Source organism: Gopherus evgoodei, chromosome 4 (assembly GCF_007399415.2).
Source record: "Gopherus evgoodei ecotype Sinaloan lineage chromosome 4, rGopEvg1_v1.p, whole genome shotgun sequence".
Taxonomy (NCBI): Eukaryota; Metazoa; Chordata; order Testudines; family Testudinidae; genus Gopherus; species Gopherus evgoodei.
Genome location: NC_044325.1, coordinates 144166787 through 144192010, shown reverse-complemented (window position 1 = coordinate 144192010; position 25224 = coordinate 144166787). Strand labels below are relative to the sequence as shown.

Below are 25224 nucleotides of genomic sequence, written 5' to 3'. Positions count from 1 at the left end.
ATATGCAGACACAACTGTGAGCTCTGGAGGGGGATGGGCTAAAAACTGCAGTTCAATACTCTGTTCACAGCATAGGAAGGAGATGGGTTAATGTGAGCAAAACTCAGTGGAACATTTCACCAATTGTAATCATTAAGTGGAAGAGGTTGGGAAGCTCAGGGAATCTTTTCCAGGTGAGGGAAGGACAGATTTAGCAGACTAGCTCCTAGTTCTTGCCAGGAAGGGAGCATACCTGGGGCTGGCCTTGTAAAGACAAGGACAATGGGGGCTAATTCATCCCCATGCCAGACACTGCCTTTGTGCCTCCCCTGTTTTGAGTCCAGCTGCAACTGGCTCAGCCTCAGCGCAGGTTAGAGCAGCGTTCTGGCTACCCTATCTTGTGCAGGGCTGTGTTTGTGACCAAGAAGCTGGGAATAAGCATAGTGCAGCACAGGTCCAACCACATGTCCATGCTCCTGGAAATGCCCCCAAGACACTGTACTGGAAGTCCTTGGTGGGATGCATCAGAGCTGCCAGATCCATGAACTGTTTGGCTGAGAAGCTGTCCTAAACAGATAGTTAAGGGTTAATGTCTCTTTTACCTGTAAAGGGTTATAAACAGTGAACCTGGAACACCTGACCAAAGGGCCAATCAGGAGACAAGATACTTTCAAATCTCGGTGGAGGGAAGTCTTTGTTTGTGTGTTCTTTGTCTGTGTTCTCTCTGGCTTCTGAGAGGGTAACCAGACATACCTACAGGCTCTCTAATTTTCCTATTCAAATAGAAACTAACAGTAGAAGGCGGTTTAGTCTTTGATTGTTTTCTTTATTTGCAAATGTGTATTTTGCTGAAATGATTTTAATGTGTATTTGTGCTGGGGGGAAGGCTCCTCTCTAGTGTCTCTAAGCTGAAAGACCCTGTAACGTTTACCATCTAAATTACAGAAACAACTTTTATTCTCTTTTATTAAAAGTTTTCTTTTTAAGACCTGATTGATTTTTTCCCCTTGTTGAGGCTCAAGGGAATTGAGTCTGTACTCACCAGGAAACTGATGGGAGATAGGGAGAGAGAAGGGAGGGGGGGAAAGGTAGAATCCCTTTGTTTTAGATTCACGGAGCTTGAATCTGTATTACCTCTTGAGGAGGGGGAAAAGATGCATTCCTCTCTGTTTTTAGATTCAAGGAGTTTGAATCACAGTGATCTTCCAGGATAACCCAGGGAGGGGAAGCTTGGGAGAGGCAACGGTGGGGGGAAAGAGTTTACTTTCCTTGTGTTAAGATCCAGTGGATCTGGGTCTTAGGGTCCCCAGGGAAGGTTTTGTTGGGGGGGACCAGAGTGTACCGGGCACTCCAAGTCCTGGTTGGTGGCAGAACTACAGGATCTAAGCTGGTAATTAAGCTTAGAGGAATTCATACTGGTACCCCATCTTTGGACTCTAAGGTTCAGAGTGGGGATTTATGCCATGACAGAAGCAGAGAAATGATTTGGACACCATCCCATGATTCCAGCCACCCTCACTCAGGCACTACATCATTAGGTGGCCCTGGAGGCAATAACTGAGCCCTTAGGTTTCACATCTAAGGTTGGGCAATAGAAGTACACAAAGAATGGGTAACTGACATGAATATGGTGACTGAGCAGCAACATCCTCAGTTTCATATCCGGGCAAGAAAGGCTCTTTGGTTAGTCAGTGATGACACAGGAGGAAGACGAGTGCAACAAAAGGGTGGAATCGCAATGAAATGTGCTATTGTTTGAACTATAGAAAATGCTGCTGAAGGTCTCCTTAGATCTTTGAGAATTAAACTTAGCTCACTACACTATATAGTGCAGTTGGCAATACCCTAAAGGGCTCTTTTCCCCAGGAATCTGACTTTTAGCAAGTCATTTTGCTCCTTCCAGAGTTTTTCTATACTCAGACATTGGAACTATTTCACAGGTAACAAAGAGATAAGGCCAGACTGCAGAAACAGGCCCTCTGCTACCCACCTTACACATACTCACACCAAGCTCTATGTATATATGTGCACCAATAACCAAAACTTCTGTTAGCCCACCAGATCAGAACAGTCTTATCTCCACCAGACTGCGTTTATACAGGCTTCCAGGGTGAGTCTGTAGATGAACGTACTTTCATAGCATACACAGTATAACTTTCCAAACTCATTTCAGGTGCTAATTAGACACAAAACCAAGAGTGATCTCCAGGGGTAGATGAGCACATAGAGAAGATCACATTGCCTACCTTCCTCCAGGATAGCACAGGAAAGCAGCCGTGATGAGAAGCAAGAGGCTGTGGGTCAAATTCAACTCAGTCTCTCTAATTGCAGAGACTGCCTGGGTGTGTGGGCATGTTGCAATGTGATGATGCAGAGTACAGGTAAGAGGCAGCCAGGACCCCACAAAAGCACAGCTAAGAGCCAAAGACACAGCTTGGATGTGCTGAGTCACTAACTTCTGGCCCGAGCTCCTAAGGATCCCCACGGTGGATTTAAATTGATTCCAGCTCCCTGACAGCGCTAGCTCTCCTAATAGAGTCACCCCTTACCATGCTCTGTAAGCTCAGTAGTGACCACAGGTCCAAAGAGACAGAAGCTTCCCACACCTGCAAAGGCTGAGGCTGCATGTTATTTCTCTGCTTCTGTTTTTTCCATTAGCTGCATCTGGCTTTATACAGTTAAGGTTTCTCACTGGAAGAGATTGCGACACTGTTACATTTCTGGCACAGGGACAATCACAAGTGACATTCTCAGAGCAGTGCTATGTTAACCCTTCCTGATCAAAGCCTCCACTGCAGTAACGATTTCTGAAACAGAAGCATTTACCAACCATCTTTCCTACTTAACCTATTGGTCAAATCAATCCCTGCTGTTCCGCAGGAAAGTAGCTGAATCTGTGATCCCTCTGGGTCCACCAGTGGTAAAATCATCAACAGTGGTAATAAAAACGCTAAAAACTGGCATGCCCCCTTTATTCCGCAGTACAAGTTTCCCTTCCACTACCTTGCCAATTCAATTCAACCCTGAGCACTCTAGGTGCGATGGGAAGGGTCAGTCTCCAGGGGCTCACTCAGATTAATCATTGGGCTGAAGGATGAGGAGGAGGAGGAATTAGTTCTTCATTCTCAGTAAAATGATCCTTTAAACATGCTGGGCATCTCCCTGCCTTACAGCCAAAGGGACAGTTATAAAAACAAAGAATCAGCCATTATTACAATTGCATTTTATTCCTGCCCTGCAGGGCAGGAACAATTACATGATCACAAGGTGCAAGTTAGAGAACACCCCTATTATTTATTGGGCAATGGCTCAGATGGTTGCTTATCTACACTTGAGACTGCTATCATCTACTCCTAGTGTGTGTGGATTTTTAAAGAGGTGCAGGAATTTATTAACATCACTGCTCTTAAGGTGTGTGGAAATTGAGCAGTTAAATACCCATTCACCACTTTGTGTATATTTTGGTGCATTAAACATAAGCAGCAATTGTGGGATGTCCACAAAGCTGAAAATACTCTTCAGTTTCCTTTTGCATAGCATCTAAAGCTCGTATCAACTGATAATTTGCTTCCACGCTACTTAGTTAACCTACCCAAGTAAAACCAAATCTCAATTCAATCCTTCACTATAACCCCTAAAACCTGTACAAGGACCTGAAATCTCTAGTTCATCAAATGGAAACTCAAATTTGTGAAATTCAAGGGGAAAGAACAAGAAATCCTAAAAAACTGCACCCACTAAGGAAATCTGATCCCTGATTTATTACCTATTCTGAGTTATTAGCTGTATCATCAAGTTCTATAAAATCAGTAAAAATCATCCTGTGTGTAGTGTAATTAAATGAACTGCATCCAAAGGGGAGACAGTTTATCACAATATGGATTACAGGTCTCAGCTATTCATTGTGACTTTAGCTCCTGCTTCAGTTTCTCAATCTCCAGATACAGTTTCTGCACTTCCAGCAGAAGTCTCAGATTCTCCAGAGGCACACCACACTCTTTGAGCTCTTTGTTGTCAGGAACCATCTCACACACATCAGAAGTGCTTTGCTTTTTCTGTAAAACAAAAAGGGAACATGCTTATGCTCAGGGCCGGCGCTTCCATTTAGGCGACCGCCAGGATTTGGGAGGGCGGCAGACTGCTCTGGTGGACCTCCCGCAGGCGTGCCTGCGAATGGTCCGCTGGTCCCGCAGCAAGCCGGTCCTGCGCCTAGGGCACCAAAAACCCTGGCGCCATGCCTGCTTATGCAGTCAAAGAGAAGGACTCACCCTCTTAAGTATGCTTGCTCCTTTGAGTCTACAATGTGGTAGGGCAGTTGCCCCACCCCCATGAGTGGGGGCCAGGACAGGCCAGTGTGGCTGCACAGACAGGCAGCCAATCAGGAAAGGGCCTATTGGAAGCCAGTCAGGGCCAAGATTAGAACAAGCCAATCAGGGCTAGGCTACACCCTATATAAAGGCTGCCCAGAAAGGGAACAGTCTATCCCAGACCTTCAGAGGGAGAGGGTCAGGCTCCTGGGCTAAGGAGTAGCTCCACAGACAGCACAGTGCTGGGTAGGCTTGCAGGAGCAGAGAAGGGCTCCAGCCTGAAACCTGTCAGACTGCTCGCCCTGAATAGAAGAGCCTAATGGGTGCAATGGAGTCAGAGGGGAAGTGACCCAGGAAAGACTGAGGGACAAGGGGAGAGAAGGGCAGGGAGGCTGCCATTAGAGGGTCCCTCAGTTGGGACCCAGAGCAGTAGACAGGCCTGGTCCCCCCCTTCCCCTTTGTGCTGGACCAGGCCATGGAGCAGTAGCCATGTTAGGCTGCCACCTGCCTCTGATATAAGAGGCTAGACTTGGGGGTTGTGGTTAGCCCCTGAAGCTGGTGCAAAGACTGCTGTAAACCCCCCCATCCCAAAGGGGGCGAGTGCAGACTTGGGGGCACTGAGCAAGGAGCAATGTGGGCCGAGATGCCAGCGGGGCGAGAGGACAGATGGGACACCGCCAGCAAGGGCACTCTGCATAGACTAAGCTAATTCTCAGACTTGCCAGCAGGAGGTGCCTGTGGTGGCAAGTCCCAGCCCCATCACACATATCTGCCTCAGGATGCTGTGGATCCTCACATCCTATTCAATTCTACAGAAACTGACACTACTAAGCCACAGTAATGAGGTTTTGAGAAACATAAGGTTCTTGGACAGATGATAAACACATTGGGGAGGAACCAGCCTTCCTTCTACATAGAGCTGAGCACACTGCAATATCTTGCTAATTAATGCACTTGAATTACCTAGAAAACTCGACTATTTGTAATAGGGAAGTTTTCCTCCTATTGTGATTTTTTACGCACTGAATTTAACTTTTTCCATGGAGCAGCTGCTATCCAAAAGAAGCAAGCTTTTTTAAAATAGAGATGTAGTGAGGGATGGTTTTGTTTTGTTTTCAGATAAAACATGTTTTTTTCACCATATGGTATATCAATGGCACATTTGCCTACCTGATCACAAAGACCTCATGAAGCTAAGTCTGCTTCATTAAATCCAAGCATGGTTTACTACTATCTTTACCTTAGAAGCTGGGGAAGGTGCATCAAGAAAACCCAACTTGACAGTGATACTTACACACTTTGGTAATGCCGTCCAGCTTGCCATCCACTAACAAGTAATACTAAATCTGTCTGTTGCAGGCAGGTGGGAATGGCTTGAGAACTGGTACCCAGGAGAGCATTGAAAGAATGGTTTCATTCACACTGTACCACATTTTTTCATCCACTGCATTGAACAGGTTTTCCATTTTGCACCTTGGCTTCAGGAACCCCAACTGAAAAAGAAAATGCAAAGAAGACAGGCAGTTCATTGAGAGGAGCACTGCACTGTGAATGCTGGTTATTGCTCCAAAGTGGGAGAGAGCAGATTAAACTGTGGGTTAAAGGATCTTGAGTGTATAAACCCAGAAATACACTGAAATAAACACGCCTGTAAACCAGCTACCCTGTGAATCTCTCTCTCTATATATAGAGGAAAGAGGGTCCATGATGAGAGGGAGCCAACATGAAGTGAATGGAATAGCAGGTGTTCAGCACCTTTCAGGATCAGCTCAGAGTGACTATCAAGAGATCCAATCAACACCTTCAATGAGGCATTAGATTCCAAATCCACCATTCTACAAAACTAAGACCTAAAAGAAAGCATTTGAGTTAAAAAAGAAATCCCATCTAGTTATTTTACTGACTGGCATTCATGGAGTATCACCAGCTGTGTTTTTGGAATAGTTAACCGTTTGTTCCTGTGCACACTTGTGGAAAAACCTCTTCCCCTTTATTGCAGTCAGTCTCCTTTGCAGCAAGGGACAAATTCACAGAAGTCGTGGAGTCACATGGGCTTCTCACTGGTGGAATGAAGAGCAGGACTTGCTCCTTAACCATGTCTCTTACCACTTTAGTGACTTTCATCTCGAAGGATCCCAGAGGGCTTTTTCTAGATACTACACAGATTTGCCTCTTCCCCACTGAAATGGCAGCCTCTTCTAGGGCAGGGCCAGAATCCAAGCAGACAGAGGTTCATGTTAAATCTGAGACAAGGAACAAAACCAAAGCTAATGTCAGCTGCCATAAGTGCACTTTTCCCAGGCAACTCACACTGAAAACCAGGTACATAGGAACATCAGATATTTCCTTTAAAAAAAAATTCTAGGAAGAGGGTAAGCTTTAGTCTCAGGGGCATTTGCAGCAAATAGTTCTTCCCACACTGGATATTTCAGTGATGTTGGGACTACTGGCAGGTTCTTCTCACCTTTTTGGGTCAGGCTGTTTCACAAACTCTGATGTCAACATCCAAGAGTGCACCACTACCTAAAAGGGATGATACCAGGACGCGCGGTAGTTGGAAAAACCAGAACCTTGAGATGGATGACAATACTATATGGTTTGTCAGGATATTGTCAGTTTAAGATTAATTAATTGAATAAAGTTTCATTGTACTGAATTAGGGTTAATACCTTTGGGGTCCATGTATTAAAATTGCAATTGTGAATGTTGTAGTGGCATTGTAGGTACCTTCCCTAGAGGGTAGGGGATGCTAGTGTACTTCTTCCCTTATCAGCCTTTGAAGCTAGCCCCAGAGAGGTGCATATACAAGTTCAAACTGGAGTCTCCAGGGACTGACAAAAAGCATTTTTGGATAATTAGCTTGGGTTTTTTGTTTTTGTTTTTTTTTTTTAAACAGCCTCAGGATTTTCTTCCTGATCCAGCAAATGGATAGGACCCCTTGTCCATGGAGGGCCCCAATCCTTCAGAAAGGCTTTAAGGATCAGGTGCTTGTTCTGAGCTAAAGCTGTGATGAAATTAATAACCAGAAGGAATCCTCCTTGGGTGGCAGGATGAAGGACTATGCCTGCCAGAATCCAGAGATGTGGTCGGGTTTAAATATGGGAAGCTTATTAGCATGCATGTTGTTCTCTCTGTAATGGCTTTTTAACTTAAAAATAAACGTTGACCTGCATAGGAAGAACTGCGTGGGATGTATAACTGTAGCAATTATACCGTTTTAAAAACCCTCTGAAGAGAAAGCAAGCATGTGTCCTTGGGCAACCTGTCTGTGCTAGGAATTTATGGTGAAAAGAGGGTATGGTGCAGCCTGGAGATACTCAAGTCAGAAGGGACAAAGACACAGGTTTTCACCCAATAGACAATAGCTGAGGTGCTCTGCCTATTATGCCTCAAGGTGAGATGGCATCCCATGGGATAGACACTACCCCAGTGAACATGGCTATTCAAAAGACCCTGTCTTGCACACAGGGGGCTCATGCACTCCGACTGATTGTCTACACAGATGCACTTGTGAAGGACACCAGTACACTGCAGCGTTTCCAGTCATGGACTGTTCTCAACACCATTAAAGTTAGCTTACATTCACATTTCTGCTTTGGGAGCTTTATATTCTGTAGTGAAAGTCAGCAACCCACCAAGCCATGCCTCTAAAAACCTCACAATCCCTGTAAGATGGGGACAACCCATCAAGAATAAGCCCAAGGTGGTGGAGCTGCTTGGATACCAAAGTATATAAAACACGTTGTTAGATTAAATGCAATGTGTTGTGTCTGAACACTGCACTGCAGTCACCAACCATGAGAATTGTACAATGACCTTTATTTCTCCTCCCCCCCCCCCCCACCAAAAAAGGCATGAGCCTTCATTGCCAAGGAGCCCCTCCCAGAGAGTTCTGAAAAAGAGGATTGCCAAAGAATCCTGCTTGTACATCTTCCCCTGCCCTCTTTAGCACTTGAATAGTAGGGTTACTGGCCTAAAAGCAAAAACCATAGTTTAAAGAGTTTCTCTCTACATAAAGAGAACTGTTTCTGACACGAGTAATTAACTGCAGTCTTGGAACAGTGAAGGGAGACAAGATGACCACAAGATATACAAGAGGCAAAATGGTTTCCAGAAATTAGAGAAATGGGTTTCCTTCTTTAGAGATGGGTTTCCAACAGTAACTAGTTTTCAAGATATGTATTACAGGAAATAAATATGGACCTCCCTCTGGTTTATGGGTTTGCTTAGTAATCAAAATATAGTTTTTCCTGGAAGGCAATAGTAGAATAAGAGGAGGATGAAAACAGATGCTACTAACCTTCACATTTAGGGGCAGGCCCACTCCACTCTCCATTGACATTATCTTTGTTGTACAATGAATTGAGGCCTCTCCAATAAGAGAAAAGCCATGGTCACATTTGTAAGTTACTGCTGAGTCAAAGGAAAACACGTCTCCAATCAGAGCATTATGGGATCCATGGGTGATATCAGCAGGTGGACGACAAGTTATTGCTGAAACAAAGAATTTTAATTTCATGTTGACATTCACATTGAAGGTGACTGAAGAGAGAGAGAGTTTTCAGTAAGAAAGTTGCCTCAGATCCTCCCCCCTGACCTCCAGAGAGCTACTTAGCCATTTGGAAGTGTACTTAAATACTTTAACATTTGACGCAATACCCCTTTTCCGATTTCTGAAGGTTCTTCTGCTTTTAGGCTTGTCCCAACCAGTACATCCGTTGTTCAATGAGAATGCTCCATAAAACACCAGCTCTGGAAGATGACCTTACCAGAGCATGTCCCTCTCCCCAGTATTAACCTCAGTGAGCCAGACACTTTTTGCCCAGCATCTCTGGAGGTAGTGTTGTTCCCAGCAGAAAAACTAAGGACATTTCTTGTAGCAGCAGCTGTTTCTAGGACTGGACCATCAGCAGGATGATTGATGGATGCTTTCTGGGCTTGGTCTAAGATCAAATTAAGTAGAGGCAAATTGTGATTCACTCCAAAGAGCCTCAGATTTTAAGTGGACAGTCAGATTTGGAAGGGTCAAAACTTCTTGAAGTCATTATCATGCCTTTTACTTAGCGAGCAGCAGGATTATACCACATACAATAGGAAAGAGGTGCCATGAGTCCTGCTGGATCATCAATATTAAACAGTGTCAGGTGAACAATGTAGAAGGGACTTTGTCTTACATCTTTTAATCCAAATAAGAGTAAAACTTGAGGATGCATGTTTGGTTGGGGAGAGAATGAAATCATACTGTGGTTTGCCATTGGTATTTGGATGACTCCTATAGAATTAATGCTTTAAAACAGAGATTCTCTGCAGCACCAGCTATGCTGCATCATCTCCAGATGTGAGCTGTTCCTAAAATCATTAAATTAGTTTACCTTGGCAAAGTGGAACCTCCTTATCCCAATCAACTCCATTTTCTCACAAGCACACACTGGGTGGAAGTTGGTCCAATCAATCTGTAACTAAAGAAAGAAAAAAAAGATTCAGGTTTGTTACTGAAGCAAGCAAAGAACTAGGTTACAGTTCAGAAAGATGGAACCTTGTTACTTGATGCCAGTAGATGAAGACAAATAAAACATGTGTCTAATGCCATGGGACCAAGGAACACCAAGTAATTAAAAGTATCAGAGGGGTAGCCGTTTTAGTCTAGATCTGTAAAGCAGCAAAGAATCCTGTGGCACCTTATAGACTAACAGACCTTTTGGAGCATGAGCTTTCGTGGGTGAATACCCACTTCCTCAGATGCATGACGTCATGCATCTGAGGAAGTGGGTATTCACCCACGAAAGCTCATGCTCCAAAAGGTCTGTTAGTCTATAAGGTGCCACAGGATTCTTTGCTGCTTTTACAAGTAATTAAAGGCAATCTAGAGCTATAAACTATTAGCAAGCGAGTGCCCTCACTTCTTGTCTACACTAGTCAGATGCTTGGGAATGCTTGTTAATTCTCTGCAAAGGGGAGATACAAGTAGTAAGGAGTGCAAATATCTCTAACAGGTGGAACAGGGCTCTAATCATCCCTGCTATAGAACTTAATAAATGCCCAGGAAATCAGACCAGATGTTTAAAATAACATGCTCATTGTGCTGTCATGTGGAAAAAGGGTTTGACTTGCTGGGTAGGAGGCTGTGCCTCATCTGATGTTTCTAAGATGTAGGAGAGGGTTTGAAATGCAAGCTGCCGCCATTCTACACCTTAGAATTACTATGTGTTTATCTGCAACACTACTAGACCCCTCTTCTCAGAATGCCCAGGTGCTACCCCAGTTGTCAATGACTCAGCTTAAGCAGCTCCCCTTACCTTTCCCTCCCCAGCAATGTTTTGTTAAATAAAAATCAGACCCAAAGACAACCCATCCTGACAGAAGCAATGGAGAGAAGTCAGCTGCCCTGAGCTGTCACCCACCTGACCCCATCCCCCTTCCATATTCAAAACCTGAGCATCTTAACTGTCCAAGACTTAACCAGTACCAGTACCCAGGGAACTGCACAAATCCATGGCCTTCAGTCCATGTAGGCTACTGGAAGGAAACCCAACCTCCACAAATCCTTCACCCTGGATCAACCTATTTCACCCAAAAGCCAGGCTGACAACCAATCCACAGAAAAAGGCATTTAACTTGCATGGGGTTTGGCAAGCCAGCCACCATCAGGGAGTTACCTCCCCCACCATCTCTCCTCACTCAGACTGGGGGTCAGCTTCCACCCAGAGCCATCTGACTCCTCTTCCTAGAGGACTAGACCTGGCAGCAGGGGCTGTGATACAGTGAAAACACCTGCACTTGTTGGTTGTGTTTTTTGGTCCCCATACAATGCAATCTCAACACCCAGAAAGCATCTGCTCAGTGAAATGAGGCCACAACCCATTTATGATTCCCCAAGGCTTGTCACATAACCCATATGGACAAAAACAACTGACCCTGACACTGCCCTGATAACTATCAACAGCTATAACAAAGGGACAGGCAAATATTTGCTGTGGTAGGAGGAAGAAGGCTGCTTCTAGAGGGTGCTGCCTTTTATGGGCCTCACAATACCAGCACTGATTCAGATACTAGGACTGACCAATAACAGCCCCTGTAACATGGCAGAGATTGGCACCAACCAGTGAGTGCCACAGTACCCTTCAAATGGGGCTTTCCCTTAGGACTCATGATCCAGCAGCTGCTGGGATGACCTATTGAAGGTTTAGGCTGGGATTTCCATAAGCACCTGAGTGAGATATGTGCCCATCTCCCTCTGAAGAATAACCACAAAGGATGCTAGCCACCCATTTAACTCCTTTGAAAGTCACAGGAATAATTCTAAACAAGGGCCCAGCCCATAGCTAGAGATTTATAGCACAACACTCACTTATGTTCTTGAAGTTAAGCAGGCTTTTAGTCTCATTTTGCCAGACTTCACCAGCAGTTTTACACCAGTCTAGGTTCTGTTAGTCAAAAGCAGCAACTTGCCACTCACCCTTCACTACAGAAGAAGTTTGCTGTTGCACCAAACTGGAGATCGGTCAAATCAACTCTGCCATTTTCTAGTTCTAGTGCTTTACATGGTTTTCCTAGAAGAAAAACAAGACTAATATTAGTGTTAGCTCATATTACCTTAATGGGAAAAAGAAAAAGGGATATGCTAACTTGCTCCCCCTAACAAAGCAAATACTATGGCAGATCAAGCCAATGGTCTAATCCAGTGGTTAACCTTTTTGAGGCTGAGGACCCATTTGTAAATATTTGTGGGCTGTCATGACCCAGTAAAGAGTCTTGGCATGGAGGCCTTGGGGTGGTTTCACTCAGGTCTTGCATCCCAGGAGGGTTGGGCCCTACCTGGCACTCCCCCCACAGTGGCAGTTCCTGTGTCAAGGGGCTGCCTGGTCTGGTCTCTGTTTCAGTTATTGCAACCTCTAGGACTGTAACATCACGACAGTGTGGCCCCCACCCCTTGACTGTTTGAGTGGAGTTGTGACCTGGCTCATGGGATTGCAGTGCCACTCAGATTTGGCCAACTCACAGTGTCACATAGTCACTGACCCAACCGGGCTCTTGCCCAGGGGCCCGGCCAATTGGGGGCCCCCCAGAAAAATGGGTGCCCCTGTACTCCAACCCACTCCATGCACCTGCCCAGCACTCCTGATAGGGAGCAGGGTTGGGGCATAGGGTCTTGCAGGAGTGCCAGGTGCATAGGGCAAGCTTCCGCACCCTGATCCCATTCCCCAGCTGGAGCAACTGGGGAGGAAGACAGGGGACTGCAGGTTGAAAGGGTGGGAAGAGGCCCCCCACTTGCTCTGGCCCAGGGCCCTACAAACCCTTAATCTGCCTCTGCCTACACAGGCTGCTGTCATCATGATGGCTCTGCCAAACCTGAGCGGTGCTGGAATCCAGGAGTTTTATTATGAATTAGTACAGGGATAAGCAACCTATGGCTCACAAGCCAAAGGCAGTACACAAGGTGATTTTCAGTGGCACTCACACTGCCCGGGTCCTGGCCACCAGTCCAGGAGGCTCCGCATTTTAATTTAATTTTAAATGCACCTTAAACATTTTAAAAACCTTATTTACTTTACACACAACAATAGCTTAGTTATATATTATAGACTTATAGAAAGAGTTAAACCTTCTAAAAATGTTAAAATGTATTACTGGCATGTGAAACCTTAAATTAGAGTGACTAAAAGACAACTCAGCACACCACTGAATTTGTATTTTTACCAAGTTTGTAATATATTGTTATTCAATACTGGGTTTACTTTTAGTAAAGTGATTTTACTATGGCTGAATTCTATATTCATTAGTTTTCTAAGGTAATATCCAATAATAAATAAAAATAGTGCCTCCTCACATGGGCATTAGGGAATAGAGTGACTGCAATTTTTCAAAAAAAGTACACACCAAGGTTTTTTGCTTGGTTGCAAAATTTGTGATGTTCCCTAAACCAGGAATGGGAAATACTATGAACAGGATGAATTTAACTGCTCCAAGTTGTAGCTATATTTGAGTATTTGCATAGAACACTGGACAAGCTGTGATGTGGCAAGAACCAAGATCCTTAAGGAAATTAAAGCAGATTAAGATTTAAATGTCCTTTATTTTATACCTTCATTTAAAGCAGAGATAAAGTACTAGCATAAAGTACCAAATTTCAGTAACTCCACTGGTGGGCACTGAATACCTCTCAACAGTTACATGGACAGTGGGGTCTCTGGTAGACAAGAAATGCATTATTCTGAAGTTGCCGTCTAGGATCTAACATTTTGACGCATAAAAAGGGTCAAGAAAGGTGGTAAATCTATCCCTCCTCTTAAGCTTGAGAGCATTTGACTCAGAAAACAGAAATGACTGAAAGTTGGTAGGTCAGCTGCTCTTAAAAGTGACCTGCCAAGACACAAGTGTTTGGAATTTGAACTAAACATGTCATTAAAAAAGCCAACTATTAATCTAAGCAAGAACTGACTAAAGGGAATTTAGAAAGTATTTACAGCAGCCAGTGGTTAACAGCGAACCAGTTACTGAATTGGGACTCCCTTGTTTTGGGGAAAAAGCTGGCTAGTAAATCAAAAGCAACAAAGCCACTCACCTACACAAAACTCAGGGTCTATTAACCATGTTGAATCTGCACCACACGTAGCTACAGGAGACTTTCGAAGGTCCAAAGTGTATCCTGGGCTACAGGAGTAGCTCACATGGTATCCAACAGGATAACTAATCCTCACTCCCCTGGGTACCTCAGCAAAACTGAACCTCGGAGGAGAGCCACACCGGCCTAGCCAGAGAGACAGACAGAAGCAGGGGGGAAGCAAGTCAGCTATAAGAGATACAGGATGTTAAACAGAACTCTAGGAACTGGGCAATCCCCGTAACTCGTTTCCTTGGGGGCAACGTGGATGGTTCGTTCCCATCGCCGCTTTGCAGCTGGTTTGCTGGTGGGGTTGATACAAGAGTGTCACAGTGACACCCCGGCAGGAGCGCGCACCGCCGTGCAAGCCCCCAGGCAGACGCTGCACGGCCCGGGCGTTACAGTCCATCCGGCTCTACCGATCCCAGCCGGCCACGAGCCGGTTCCGCTCCAACGGCAAGTGACGGGTTCTAGAACCGGGAACAGCCTGAAGCGGGACAGGGAAGGCTCCAAAACCGGCGAGCCCTGGGGGAGGCGAGCCCCGCCCCGCCCCACTCACCGCGAGCCCCGGGCAGAGGCAGCAGCAGCAGCAGCGCCAGGAGCCCCTGGGCGGCGGGCGGGCAGCGCGGAGCCGAGACCATGGCAGCGGCAGCAGCTGGGGGGCACTCGCGGGGCAAAGGCTGCGGAGCTTCTGCGGCAGCCCCGGGGCCGCCCCGGCTCAGGGCTAAGGGGGCGGGGCCATGCGGGTGAGGGGCGGAGCGGGGCTGGTGTCATTGCCTGGCACCCACGTGCTGTCCGGGCAGCAGGTACCTGACCCGTGGGGTGGGGCTGCCCTTGGCCGGGGTCACTGGTTCGCCCCCGGGCTCAGCGCCCAGCCTGCACCGTGGGAGGCCCTGCCCGAGCCCACGCGCGGCCGTGGGCCCGTTACACGGAGCGCGGGCAGCTGCTCGTGGGCGGCGGATCTAACCCGCGCCGGCTGTTCAAGCGTCACGTCCCTCAGCCCCTTTCACCCGCCTCCAGCCCCCGGGCCCCCAGCGCGGAGCTCTCACAACCCCGCAGTGCAACCGCGCCGGGCCGCCCCCGGGCTCGGAGCAACTGCGGGGCGTGTGCGCACCAGGCTGAGTGTAAGTGACGTGTCCAGCCGGCCGGGGGTTTCCCTCCGCTCTGTGACCCCCGCCGAGCGCAACAGCCTCCCCCGCCTGTGCAGCCAGCGACCCCCTACGTCTCCCACGCCGGGCTCCGCCCTCTAGAGACAAACACCTGTCCGGGCTAGTTCAATCCTCGCTCTCTCTCCCCCCGCCCCAGGGCCATTGCCCGCTAACCGCGTTAGAGCCAAGGGTGCAGCGTAAGGGGGAGTAGGAATAAAGCCACTTGAAATGGGGCGTATTCAGTTCCCTGAGTAGCACAACTGAATAGTGAATATAGACAAGACCTGGATCCTTGGGTTATACATCCCTATAAAACATTCGTGGATCAGCTAAGTAGAAGGAAGTGGTTACCAAGGAATGTAAAAAACAAACACACCTGGCTCTTGCTTTCTGGGGAATTCAACCCTCAGATAATGCCAGCCCTGTGCTCATGGAAGAGAAAGGGCAGGGAGCATGATTGGTATCTAGTAGACAGTCTGAATACTGATGCATTTCCCCCAGGATCACATTAGCTTTTCTGGGGTGAAAAGTGTTACCAATCTTTTGCCCTGACAATCATATCTTGTTTTGAAGAAGCTGCTTCTGCATCACTGCAAATGGTTGGCATCTACAAGAACCCAAAGGGAAACTCTTGCAGTTGCTAAACTGGTTACCCTGCTGGTGACCGTGGGCAATCAGCAGGGTATAACATAATAATTTAGTTGGAAAATCATGGGATTGTTGCATTTACTGAGGGGACCACAAAAGGGTACCAGGAGGGACTGAGAGAGCTTATCAAGGGGTAAGCTCACCTCTAGTGGTGCCTCCTCCAAGCCATTCCATGTATTAGCTGTGGCCAGGTATTGCACCAGCCCATAGCAGTGTCTCTTCCATCATCATCTCACTCCTGAGTCCTTTCCACTCCAAGAACCCCAGCCTCCTCTTCATGACTCAGCCTCCTGGCTGGAGTTACCATTTGTTTCCCCCATGTAGGTTTGCAAACTCTCATGAGAGATGGTCTTAGACAGGCTTACCACTCACTGCCCAGCTGATACCACTGCCTCAGTAGCAAGTACCTAGGCATACCCTCTATTCCAGGGTCTGGTTCAGGGGTCCTCTCATCAGCAGCCAAGGTTTGACCTACTCCATACCTTGTTGCTTCTCCTCTGGGCCTTACCTGCCTCTCCCCCTTCTCTGGGCTCACCAAGCCACACATCCTTCTCCCCAAGAATAACCATAAACTACTGATATCTAGTTCTCAATACACTTCCCTTCTTCTAGAAAACAACTGAAGACTCCCTTCTTCCAACCACTTATGTTGCTAGCTTCCTGGTTTATATGGGCCCTGCCTGTTCCTGCCCAGCTGTGCTTGATCTACTTAAATCTCAGTCTCCTCCAGGTGCAGACTGGGCAGTTAATTGGCCCAATTAGCCATATTCACCCCTTCAGCCTTGTGTGAGGGTGAACACAGCTGAAAATATTGATTGAAATGACTACTTTCCCTTTTGTTTCTGGGGAATTCAACAGTCAGTTAACACCAGTAATGAGCCCCTGGGAGAAGAGAGGGGCATGGGTGATAATTAACAAAGAAGCTGAATACAAGTGTGTTTTGCTCAGTGTGTTTTCCCCAGACTCTGGGTATCCTTCCCAGGGTAAAGCAGGCCCTTAGCCCAGACACCTGTTCCTCAATCCAAACAATAGGCCAACACCTGAAATCATTCCTCAATCCTTAAATTAAGCCAGAGTGGTTGACTTTGATAGCTGTTTAGTCAGTACATATCCAGTCTTTATTTAAAGAATGCACGATTCGCCCCAAAATCTTTACTAATTTTTCCTGACTCTATGCAAAATGAATATAAATGTAGTCATGAAGAGTGAAGACAATGGTATTTTATAACAACCAAAGAGGCTAGGTGCTTGACAGATGACTAAGGCCTGGTCTACACTACAAAGTTAGGTTGGCATAGGCCGCTTTAGGTCGATTTAATAATGTGTCTACACTGCTAAGTCCCTTCCACCGACTTAAGTGGCCTGTAACGTCAACTTCTGTACTCTGCTTTCGTGAGAGGCATTGCGCTTGATTCAAAATCTACTGGTTGACATGGGAATAGTGTAAACAGTGCGCTGTGTAATTCAAATGAATTGGTCTCCAGGAGGTGTCCCACAGTGCTCTGCTGTGACTGCTCTGGAGAGCACTTTCAATTCACTGCATGTCAGCCAGGTACACAGGAAACAGCCACTTCCCTGTTAAAGTCCTGGGAACTTCATTTTCTGTTTGATCAGCATGGAGAGCGCACCAGCACAGCTGATCATGGACACTCAAGGCCGCAAACGCACTACAGCATGGAGTACACAGGAGGTGCTGGATCTTATTGCTGTGAGGGGAGAAGACATAGGCGTCGGCTTCCTTTGGGCCTGGGGGTTGCTCAATCCCCTGCTCTGCCCCCATCCTGCCTCTTCTCACTTAGTTCCTCCACCTTCCCCAAGTGCGCCCTGTCTCAGCTCCTCCACCTTTCTCCCAGAGCCTCCTGCACACCACAAAATAGCTGATTGCTGCAGAGAGTAGGTGCTGGGAGGGAGGGAGAGAAGGGGAAGAGTTGATCAGCAGGGCTTGGCGCTGGTGTGCAGGAGGTGCTGGGGGGAAGAGGGGAGCTGGCTGCTGGTGGGTGCTAAGCACCCACTAATTTTTTTCCATGGGTGCTTCAGCTCTGCAGCACCCACACAGTTGGCACCTATGGGAGAAGAGTCTGTGCGGGCAGAGCTCTGATCCAGCAGAAGAAACGCTGACATCTATGCCAAGATTGCGCTGGCCATAGGGGAGAAGGTCTACATCAGGGACATGCAGCAATGCCACGTGAAAATAAAGGAGCTTCGACAGGCATACCAGAAGACAAGGTGAACAGTCGTTCTGGTTCTGCCCCATAGACATGCCGCTTTTATGGGAGCTGCATGCAATTCTCGGCAGCGACTCCACCACTACCCCAAAATGCTCTGTGGATACCTCCCAGGAGCCCCAGGCGACCTCGAGCAACAACAAGGAGGACATTGTTGATGAGGAAGAGGAGGAGAAGGGGGAGGAGGAGGAGAATGCAAGGCAGGCAAGCAGAGGATCCATTCTCCCCAACAGCCAAGAACTTTTTTTAACCTGGGAGCCTATTCCCTCATGGGACCAATTGCCGGTGCAGCGTGACGCCAGGGAGGGCACCTCTGGTGAGTACACATTTCCAGTCAAACCATAGGGGTTATATGCTATAATTTTTAATATTTAATTTGAACAAAAAGGTAGGTGTAGTGGGTATTGGTGGCCATTCCAGCTATGCAGAGGGCGCTCTCTGAAAAACTCTGTTTATGTGCATGAGGATGGCCCTGGAATCCTCCATGGAGATCTCTAGGAAGCTTTCAGGGAGGTACTCTGCAATCTTTTGCAGAAGGTTTCTGGGAAGGGCTGCTTTGTTTCATCCACCACGGTAGAACACTTTCGCACACCACTCCAGTATTAACTCATCTGGCATCATTGCAGCACACAGCACTGCAGCATAAAGACTAGGTTTGTACTCAGACGCTTGCAGCATCTGCTCCCTTTCCGCCTCTGTTACCCTCAGAAGAGTGATATCGCATATTGCCACCTAGGGGATACAGGGTAAGTTTTCAATGTGAGCCCTTAAACTGCAAACAATTCAACAAGTAATGCTAGCCCTTCACTGTTTGGTGAAATCTGGGACACACAACCGTGATTCCCAAAGGATCACCGTTTATTGCAGGGGTGGGCAAACTACAGCCTGTGGGACGCATCCAGCCTGCCAGACCTTTTAATCTGGCCCTGGAGCTCTCACCAGGGGGTGGGGTTGGGGGCTTGTCCTGGTCTGTCACTCCAGCTGGGAAGCGGGGTCTGGGGCTTGCTCCTCTATGCACAGCTCCCAGGAAGCAGCCGGCATACCCCCCCCTCCAGCTCCTATGGGTAGGGGCAGCCAGGGGACTCTGCATGCTGTCCCTCTGCCCCAAGCCCCATCCCCGCAGCTCCTGGACCCCAAACCCATCATTCCCAGCCCACTCCAGAGCTCGCACCCCCAGCCAGAGCCCTCACTTCCCCCCATGCCCCAACCCCCTGCCCCAGCCCTGATCCCCCTCCTGCCCTCCAAACCCCTCGGTCCCAGCCTGGAGCACCTTCTTGCGCCCCAAACTCCTCATTCCCAGCCCCACCTCAGAGCCCAGCTCTAGCTGGAGCCCTTACCCTCCCCCTTACCCTGCCCCAGCCTGGAGCCCCCTCAACTAGTCCTTTCTGGCCCCACCCCAGAGCCCACATCCCCAGATGGAGACCTCACCCCCACCCCCGCACTGCTATCCCCAATATTTTTGAGCATTCATGGCCCTCCATACAATTTCCATACCCTGATGTGGCCTTCAGGCCAAAAAGTTTGCCCACCCCTGGTGTACTGCAACTAGCATTGTTTTAAAAAAAGGGGTGGCTTCCTGTTTGTCTCCTTCCCCCCCCCCAACCTGTTGCCATTTTTGTAAAAATCAAACTATTTGTGGGGGGCTTTACACTGGTGCCTGTCCTCAAGCATCATCCAGGTTGCTAGGGGACAGGGGGCTTTTCTGAAGTTGTAACCAGTGATCCCAAAGATGTCTTCACAAAAGCTGCAACACAAAACCTCTCGCCCATGCCTCATGGCCTTAGTCACTGCGCAGAACAATGTAATGCCACACAAGCAACTCTGCTGGAAGACATAGAGTGGAGCAATTCGCAGCTGCTGGCAACAGTCACGCATTACCTTGACATGGAGCTCTTTGAGGCACTCTTCTTATTGCTCTGGTGTCTGGCTGCTCAAAATTGGTTGCCAGGCAATCTGCCTCAACCCCCTACCCTGACGGAAACTTTTCTTCTTTTGTTTCACAGATATTACGGAACACATAGCATGCAGCAATAACAATGGGGATATTGCTTTAATTGAGGTCTAACCTAGTAAACAAACAACGTCAGCAGCCTTTTAAACATCCAAAAGCACACGCTACCACCATTTTGCACTTGTTCAGCCTATAGCTGAATCGGTCCTTACTGCTATCCAGGCTGCCTGTGCACAGCTTCATGAGCATGGGAGCAAGGGGTAGGCTGGCTCTTCTGGGATCACAATTGGCATTTCGACATCACCATCACCGGATATTTTGCAGTCTGGAAAAAAAGTCCCTGCTTGCAGCTTTCTGAACAGACCGGAGTCCCTAAGATGCATGTGTCATGCACCTTTCCTGACCATCCCACGTTGATGTCTGTGAAACAGACTCTGTGATCCACCACCACTTGCAACACCATTGAGAAGTACTCCTTTCAGTTTATGTACTCTTTAGCAAGGTGGTCTGGTGCCAAGGTAGGTATATGCATTCCATCTGTAGCCCCACCACAGTTAGGGAACTCCATTGTGGCAAAACCATCCATTATATCCTGCATGTTTCCCAGAGTCACTAACTTTAGAAGAAGTCTGTTGATTGCTCTGCAAAATTGGATCACAACAGATTCCATGTTAGATTTACTCACTCTGAATTGATTTCCCACTGACTGATAGCAGTCTGGGGCTTCAGGGGCTGGGGAAAGCTCTTCACACAGTTCCTGGAAAGTGGCCCTACCCATTCGAAAGTTCTGCAGCCACTGTTCATCATCCTGTAGCTGCATAACAATGCGGTCTCATGAGTCAGTGCTTGTTTTCTGGGCCCAGAAGAGGCACTCAGCCGTGTCAAGGTGATGTGTGACTGTTGCCAGCAACTGCAAATTGCTCCACTCTGTGTTTTCTAGCAGGGCTGCTTGTGTGGCATCACATTGTTCAGTGTGGCGACTCCTGTATCTGCTGTGTGAATACCGCAGGATAAGGTGTGAGGTGTTTGTAATGTTCACAACAGTGTACAGCTGAGCGGGGTCCATGCTTTCCGTGCTATGGCATCTGTGCAGGTAACCCAGGCTTATGAAAAAAAGGTGCGAAAAAGGCTTGGTTTGTTTGCTGTTGATTTCAGGGAGGGAGGGAAGTGCATCATGGGAGTCTAATGCCATGTTCCCATGACCACCCATGCAAACGTTTTGGTCCCATCAGGCATTGCAAGCCCAACCCAAAATTCCACTTGACTCCATGCACAGTTCAGCTCTCTGTGCATTCGTGCAAGCCCTGCTCTTGAGGATGCACTCCGCCGACACAGTGAGCATAGTAGGGATATGCAAGCTCAACTTGCTTAAATTGTAGGCTCGATGTCGACTTATATAAACTCAACTTAACTTTGTAGTGTAGACATGGCCTAAGAAAGGCATGGTCCCATAGACTGAGTTTGCAATCTCAGGTTCTGTTCCTGTAAACTGTTGTACTCTGCCAGGGTCATGAACTTTCACAAACCTCCACTGGCACTCCATAGGGGTGCAGGACTTTGCTCGCACAGCACAACCTGCAGATGTGAAGCCCAAATTTTTATTTACAATATAAAATAGATAATGCAGCTAGTGTTCTAGACTTCTGCTTTCAGTGGAACGGAATAGCCAGATCACAGCAATGGCCACATGTTCTAAGAGGATGTGGGCCAGTATTTATCAAACTGTGACCAGACTTATTTTCTCCTTAACAGGCTATTTTATTTATTTTTAAGTCACGGAGCTGGCAGTGATTCATATTTAGGTTGCCGAACATGTGCCAATATGTATAAAAATTATTGTGAACGTCTTTGGGAAATTCTAACATCTCCATTGCTTATAGCAGACCTTTGAGGTGTGACAAGAAGAAAGCCCTCAGATCATGGGAGCACCTTTTCCTTTCAGCTTTGAAATTCCATTTACCTCTGGCTGAGTTATTAACTGTTAGAAGTTACTATTTCCCTTCTCTCACGAGCATCTCCAGGAAAAATGCTGACAGCCTGCCAAAGTAATAATTGAAGCAAACACTGCAGTGGGAACTGCAAGAGGGCAGGAGAGAAGAGAGAACCAGGGCACGGTCTACACTACCATCCTCCTCTTGTCAGTTGGGGTGCATGTGTGCTCTGTACGCTGTCTTGGCTCTGCGCTGGTACCTGGCTCAGCAGACCTTGATAGAACTGCCCAGAAAAACCACAGACTCGGTTCAGAGGCAAAAGTGCTAGACCAGCTTTATTGTCAACGAGGCACGGTCCTAGCACCCAGAAGAGGGCACAGGGATACTAACACAGGTATGTCCGGGATCTTCTGCTGCCCTGTAGACTGGACAAAGATGCCGATCCTATAACTCTTTTATACATTGATACAATTAAGTTACGTGTTGCACTCCTGATGTGTGACCAATGTGTTACTGACACTACACCCCGTACCTGCTGGTTCGAACAAAACATCTCTAGCTATTGTCCTGTCATCCCATCCTTATCTTTGGAGGGATCAGTGTGTTCCTATCTTCAAGGAGTAGGTTTATGCTATAAATCTATGTTGGGGTGTATCTGTGCAAGCCTTCTGGAATGTGGTTACATGAATACCTAGCGCCTAGTACTTAGGAGTGTCTGTGTTTTAGCAGTGTCAGCCCAATTTTGCCAAGTTCATGTACTGGACAAGGAACCTGTAACAGGGCCTGACTTTTGCTTAGCATATGGCTTTTGCTGAGTTTGATTCAGGCCTTGTACCAGGCCCTGGGCTCCAGGCTCTCTCTTACTACCACACCTCCCAGAGCCAGGGGGCAGAAGCAGCAGCTGTCCGTGGGGAAGATGATGGCGGACAGAGAGGCAGCTGAGCCATGCTCCCCCCATCCCAGGGTAACTCCAGTGACTCATGCCCTATTTGGCGATGATAACCTTCCACTGCTATGAGTTAATGTAGTTAGTTCTGTAGCTTAAGTGGTAGCAGCCTATGTAGTGGGGTGAGAGTTCAGAGGGAGTGGGTGTTAGTTATAAAATAAAATGCCTTACATTTAAGAAAAACACACTAGGACACTTCATACAATGAGAGCTCTGCTCATATTGATTTTGGTTGCTAAATCAAGCTGCTAAAGGTTAGGACATAGCAGAGATAAGGCTACTCATGCACAACAGCAGAGCTCAGAGAACCACCCCCACAGCCGCAGTGCCAGTCCTGTGCTGCACCCATGACATGCAACTCTGGAATCTAGTGCAATAGGAAGAGTAATTCCAGAATAGTACAGACCCGGGTTCAGTTTTTCTCTGGGCCTCATGGGAAGGGCTCTGAACAGTGACAATGCTGAGGCATTCATGTTGTGCCACTTGAATTTTCTGTTCATTGGGCCAAAGCAAGAACTCAGCATGGGGAGCCCTCTATAGGGCAGTGGTTAGGGTGCTTTCCTGGGCTGTTAGCAGTCCTTGTTCATGTTGCCTGTCTGCTAGTCAGTGCAGCAGGCTTTGAAGAGGGAACTGCTCTGGCTTGCCTGTTGAAGCTGTGTTCTCCTTTACTTCACTAGGAATTGGGGCAGGCAAAGGTTTAGGATTGCTCTATAGTCCAGCAGTTGGGTGCTTATTTAAGAAATGAGATCTCCTTGGATTTCCTGGTTCTAAACCTCCCTGTGCACCTTTAGAAGAGGTTTGATTGGGGAAATCCCATCTGGGAGGTGGCAGGTTCCTGTTTAAGTCCCCTCTGCTTTTCTCCCTCTGAGGGGAGAAAAGCCCTGTTCCAGTCCCTTCTCAGAGGAGGGATTGGAACTGGGATCTTCCACTGCCTGGGCAGGTAGCTGGCTGCAGGGGGCAAAAGAGTGATTTGCATTTTATTAAGAGTGCCCAGAAGTGGCAAATACTTTTCCAAAACTCTTCACCTCAGCAGGCACAGAGGGGGATAGAACTCACAAGTTTGACATCCCAGGTGAACACCCAAAGCACTATGGTGTAGAGGGGACTTCCTACTCTTAATACTTGCTAGGGCCTAATCAATAGTTAATTAGGGGGGCTCAGTTTCAACAGGAAAGGTTAAGGACATAGGCTATTCTAAGCTGCCCCATAGAAGAATTGAACCAGCGTCTCCACTGTTCAAAGTACTTACCCTAGCCCCTATGCTGGAGGGGACTCCTTGTTTTGGACTCCTGGACACTTTGACTCAATCACTAGTTAAAGAGGAAGGAGTGAGGTGCTTACTGTTTTAATCCAGCCCACAGAAGACTTGAACCAGGTCGTTAACAACCCATGGTGCTTAACCTAGCTACTGTGAGCTCTTGACTTGTGCTTGGGCCCAATCAATAGTTAATTAAAGTGGAACAACTTCAACAGGCAACACTAAGGTAGCCCCACCTGAGACTACCTCAAAGTCCAGCACTTAGCACACTCACTTGAGATGTAGAACTCTGCTTCAGTCTCTTCGCAGCAAAGGGGAGGTAGATTGAACCAAACTCCCCCATAGTTTGGGACAGGGAACTTTGGTCTGCAGGGCTGGTAACCTGGCATCATTCAGTAACACTGAACTCTGATTACAAGAGTTAAGGCTCCCCTTTGAGATATCACATGATTTCCTTGATAACTAAACTGAAACTAGATCCATAAAGGAAACATCTAGCGAGTAAACAGCCTACAGCCGCACTCGCTCAGGCCCCAGGAAATACTCCATTCATGTTATAGACATACAAAATTTGAACAAGTTTATAGGAAAACATGCCAGAGATATTTAAGAAATAGAGTGACTGGTGTGAACATGTCCAAATACAAAATGATGGGGAGTAGTACTGCTGTGTCTCTTTTCTATTGTAAAGTTTTAGTGACCTTGGTTTTGAGTCAATATTATTATCTTGTTTGACCTGAGCCGTTAGCCAAAATTTGGGGTCCTGTAGGTTGTTCCAAATGGGAGGAGAAAATGACGATGGAAGTCTGGTACCTTTGTAAATAAACAAGATTGCACCAAAGAAATTACAAAGTCCTGTTTCCTTCAACCTAGGAGGAAGCTAACTGTGTGCATCTTTCCTTTCTCGCAGAACCAAACCTATTTCAGCTAGCAGAGTACCCCCAAAACCTCCATTTTCTAGGCTTTTCCTCAGTGTTGTGTTACCAGCTGATGCTGCTTGTACAGGCTGTCTTGTTTTCTGCTCTCTTTCTGTCTCTTCCTTTCTGCTGTGTTTCTCATACACATCCATAGACAAAACAGTATGTAGTAAAGTCCCTAGGTCCAGAACATCAACATTCCTGATGTGTAGCTCTTCATTTTCAGCAGTGAGATGCGCTTACCTGCTTCACAGCTGTCTTAAGTGAAGGGTGGTGGTGAATTCGAGAACAGTATAATTTCACAATAACCCCA

General features: G+C 47.2%; 1 protein-coding gene across 1 annotated transcript; it reads right to left on the bottom strand.

The window, feature by feature from the left end:
* Positions 1 to 8586: 8586 nt before the first annotated feature.
* LOC115650956 (complement component receptor 1-like protein) lies at positions 8587 to 14588 on the bottom strand. The gene is made up of 5 exons (XM_030561682.1): positions 14447 to 14588; positions 13849 to 14034; positions 11743 to 11836; positions 9659 to 9745; positions 8587 to 8780 (listed from the first exon to the last, which is right to left on the bottom strand). Exons 1-4 carry the CDS (start codon positions 14526 to 14528, stop codon positions 9688 to 9690), a joined length of 420 nt encoding a protein of 139 aa, XP_030417542.1. The 5' UTR covers positions 14529 to 14588; the 3' UTR covers positions 8587 to 8780; positions 9659 to 9687.
* Between the last annotated feature and the right edge of the window lie 10636 nt (positions 14589 to 25224).

What these genes read in the sequence shown, in the direction of transcription:
- LOC115650956 (XM_030561682.1), bottom strand. Translation starts at nt 14,528, where the DNA reads ATGGTCTCGGCTCCGCGCTGCCCGCCCGCCGCCCAGGGGCTCCTGGCG. An exon ending in AGACCCTGAGTTTTGTGTAG is followed by an intron (nt 11,837 to 13,848) that starts GTGAGTGGCTTT and finishes TTTTTCTTCTAG; the next exon opens with GAAAACCATGTAAAGCACTA. An exon ending in AACTTCTTCTGTAGTGAAGG is followed by an intron (nt 9,746 to 11,742) that starts GTGAGTGGCAAG and finishes TTCTTTCTTTAG; the next exon opens with TTACAGATTGATTGGACCAA.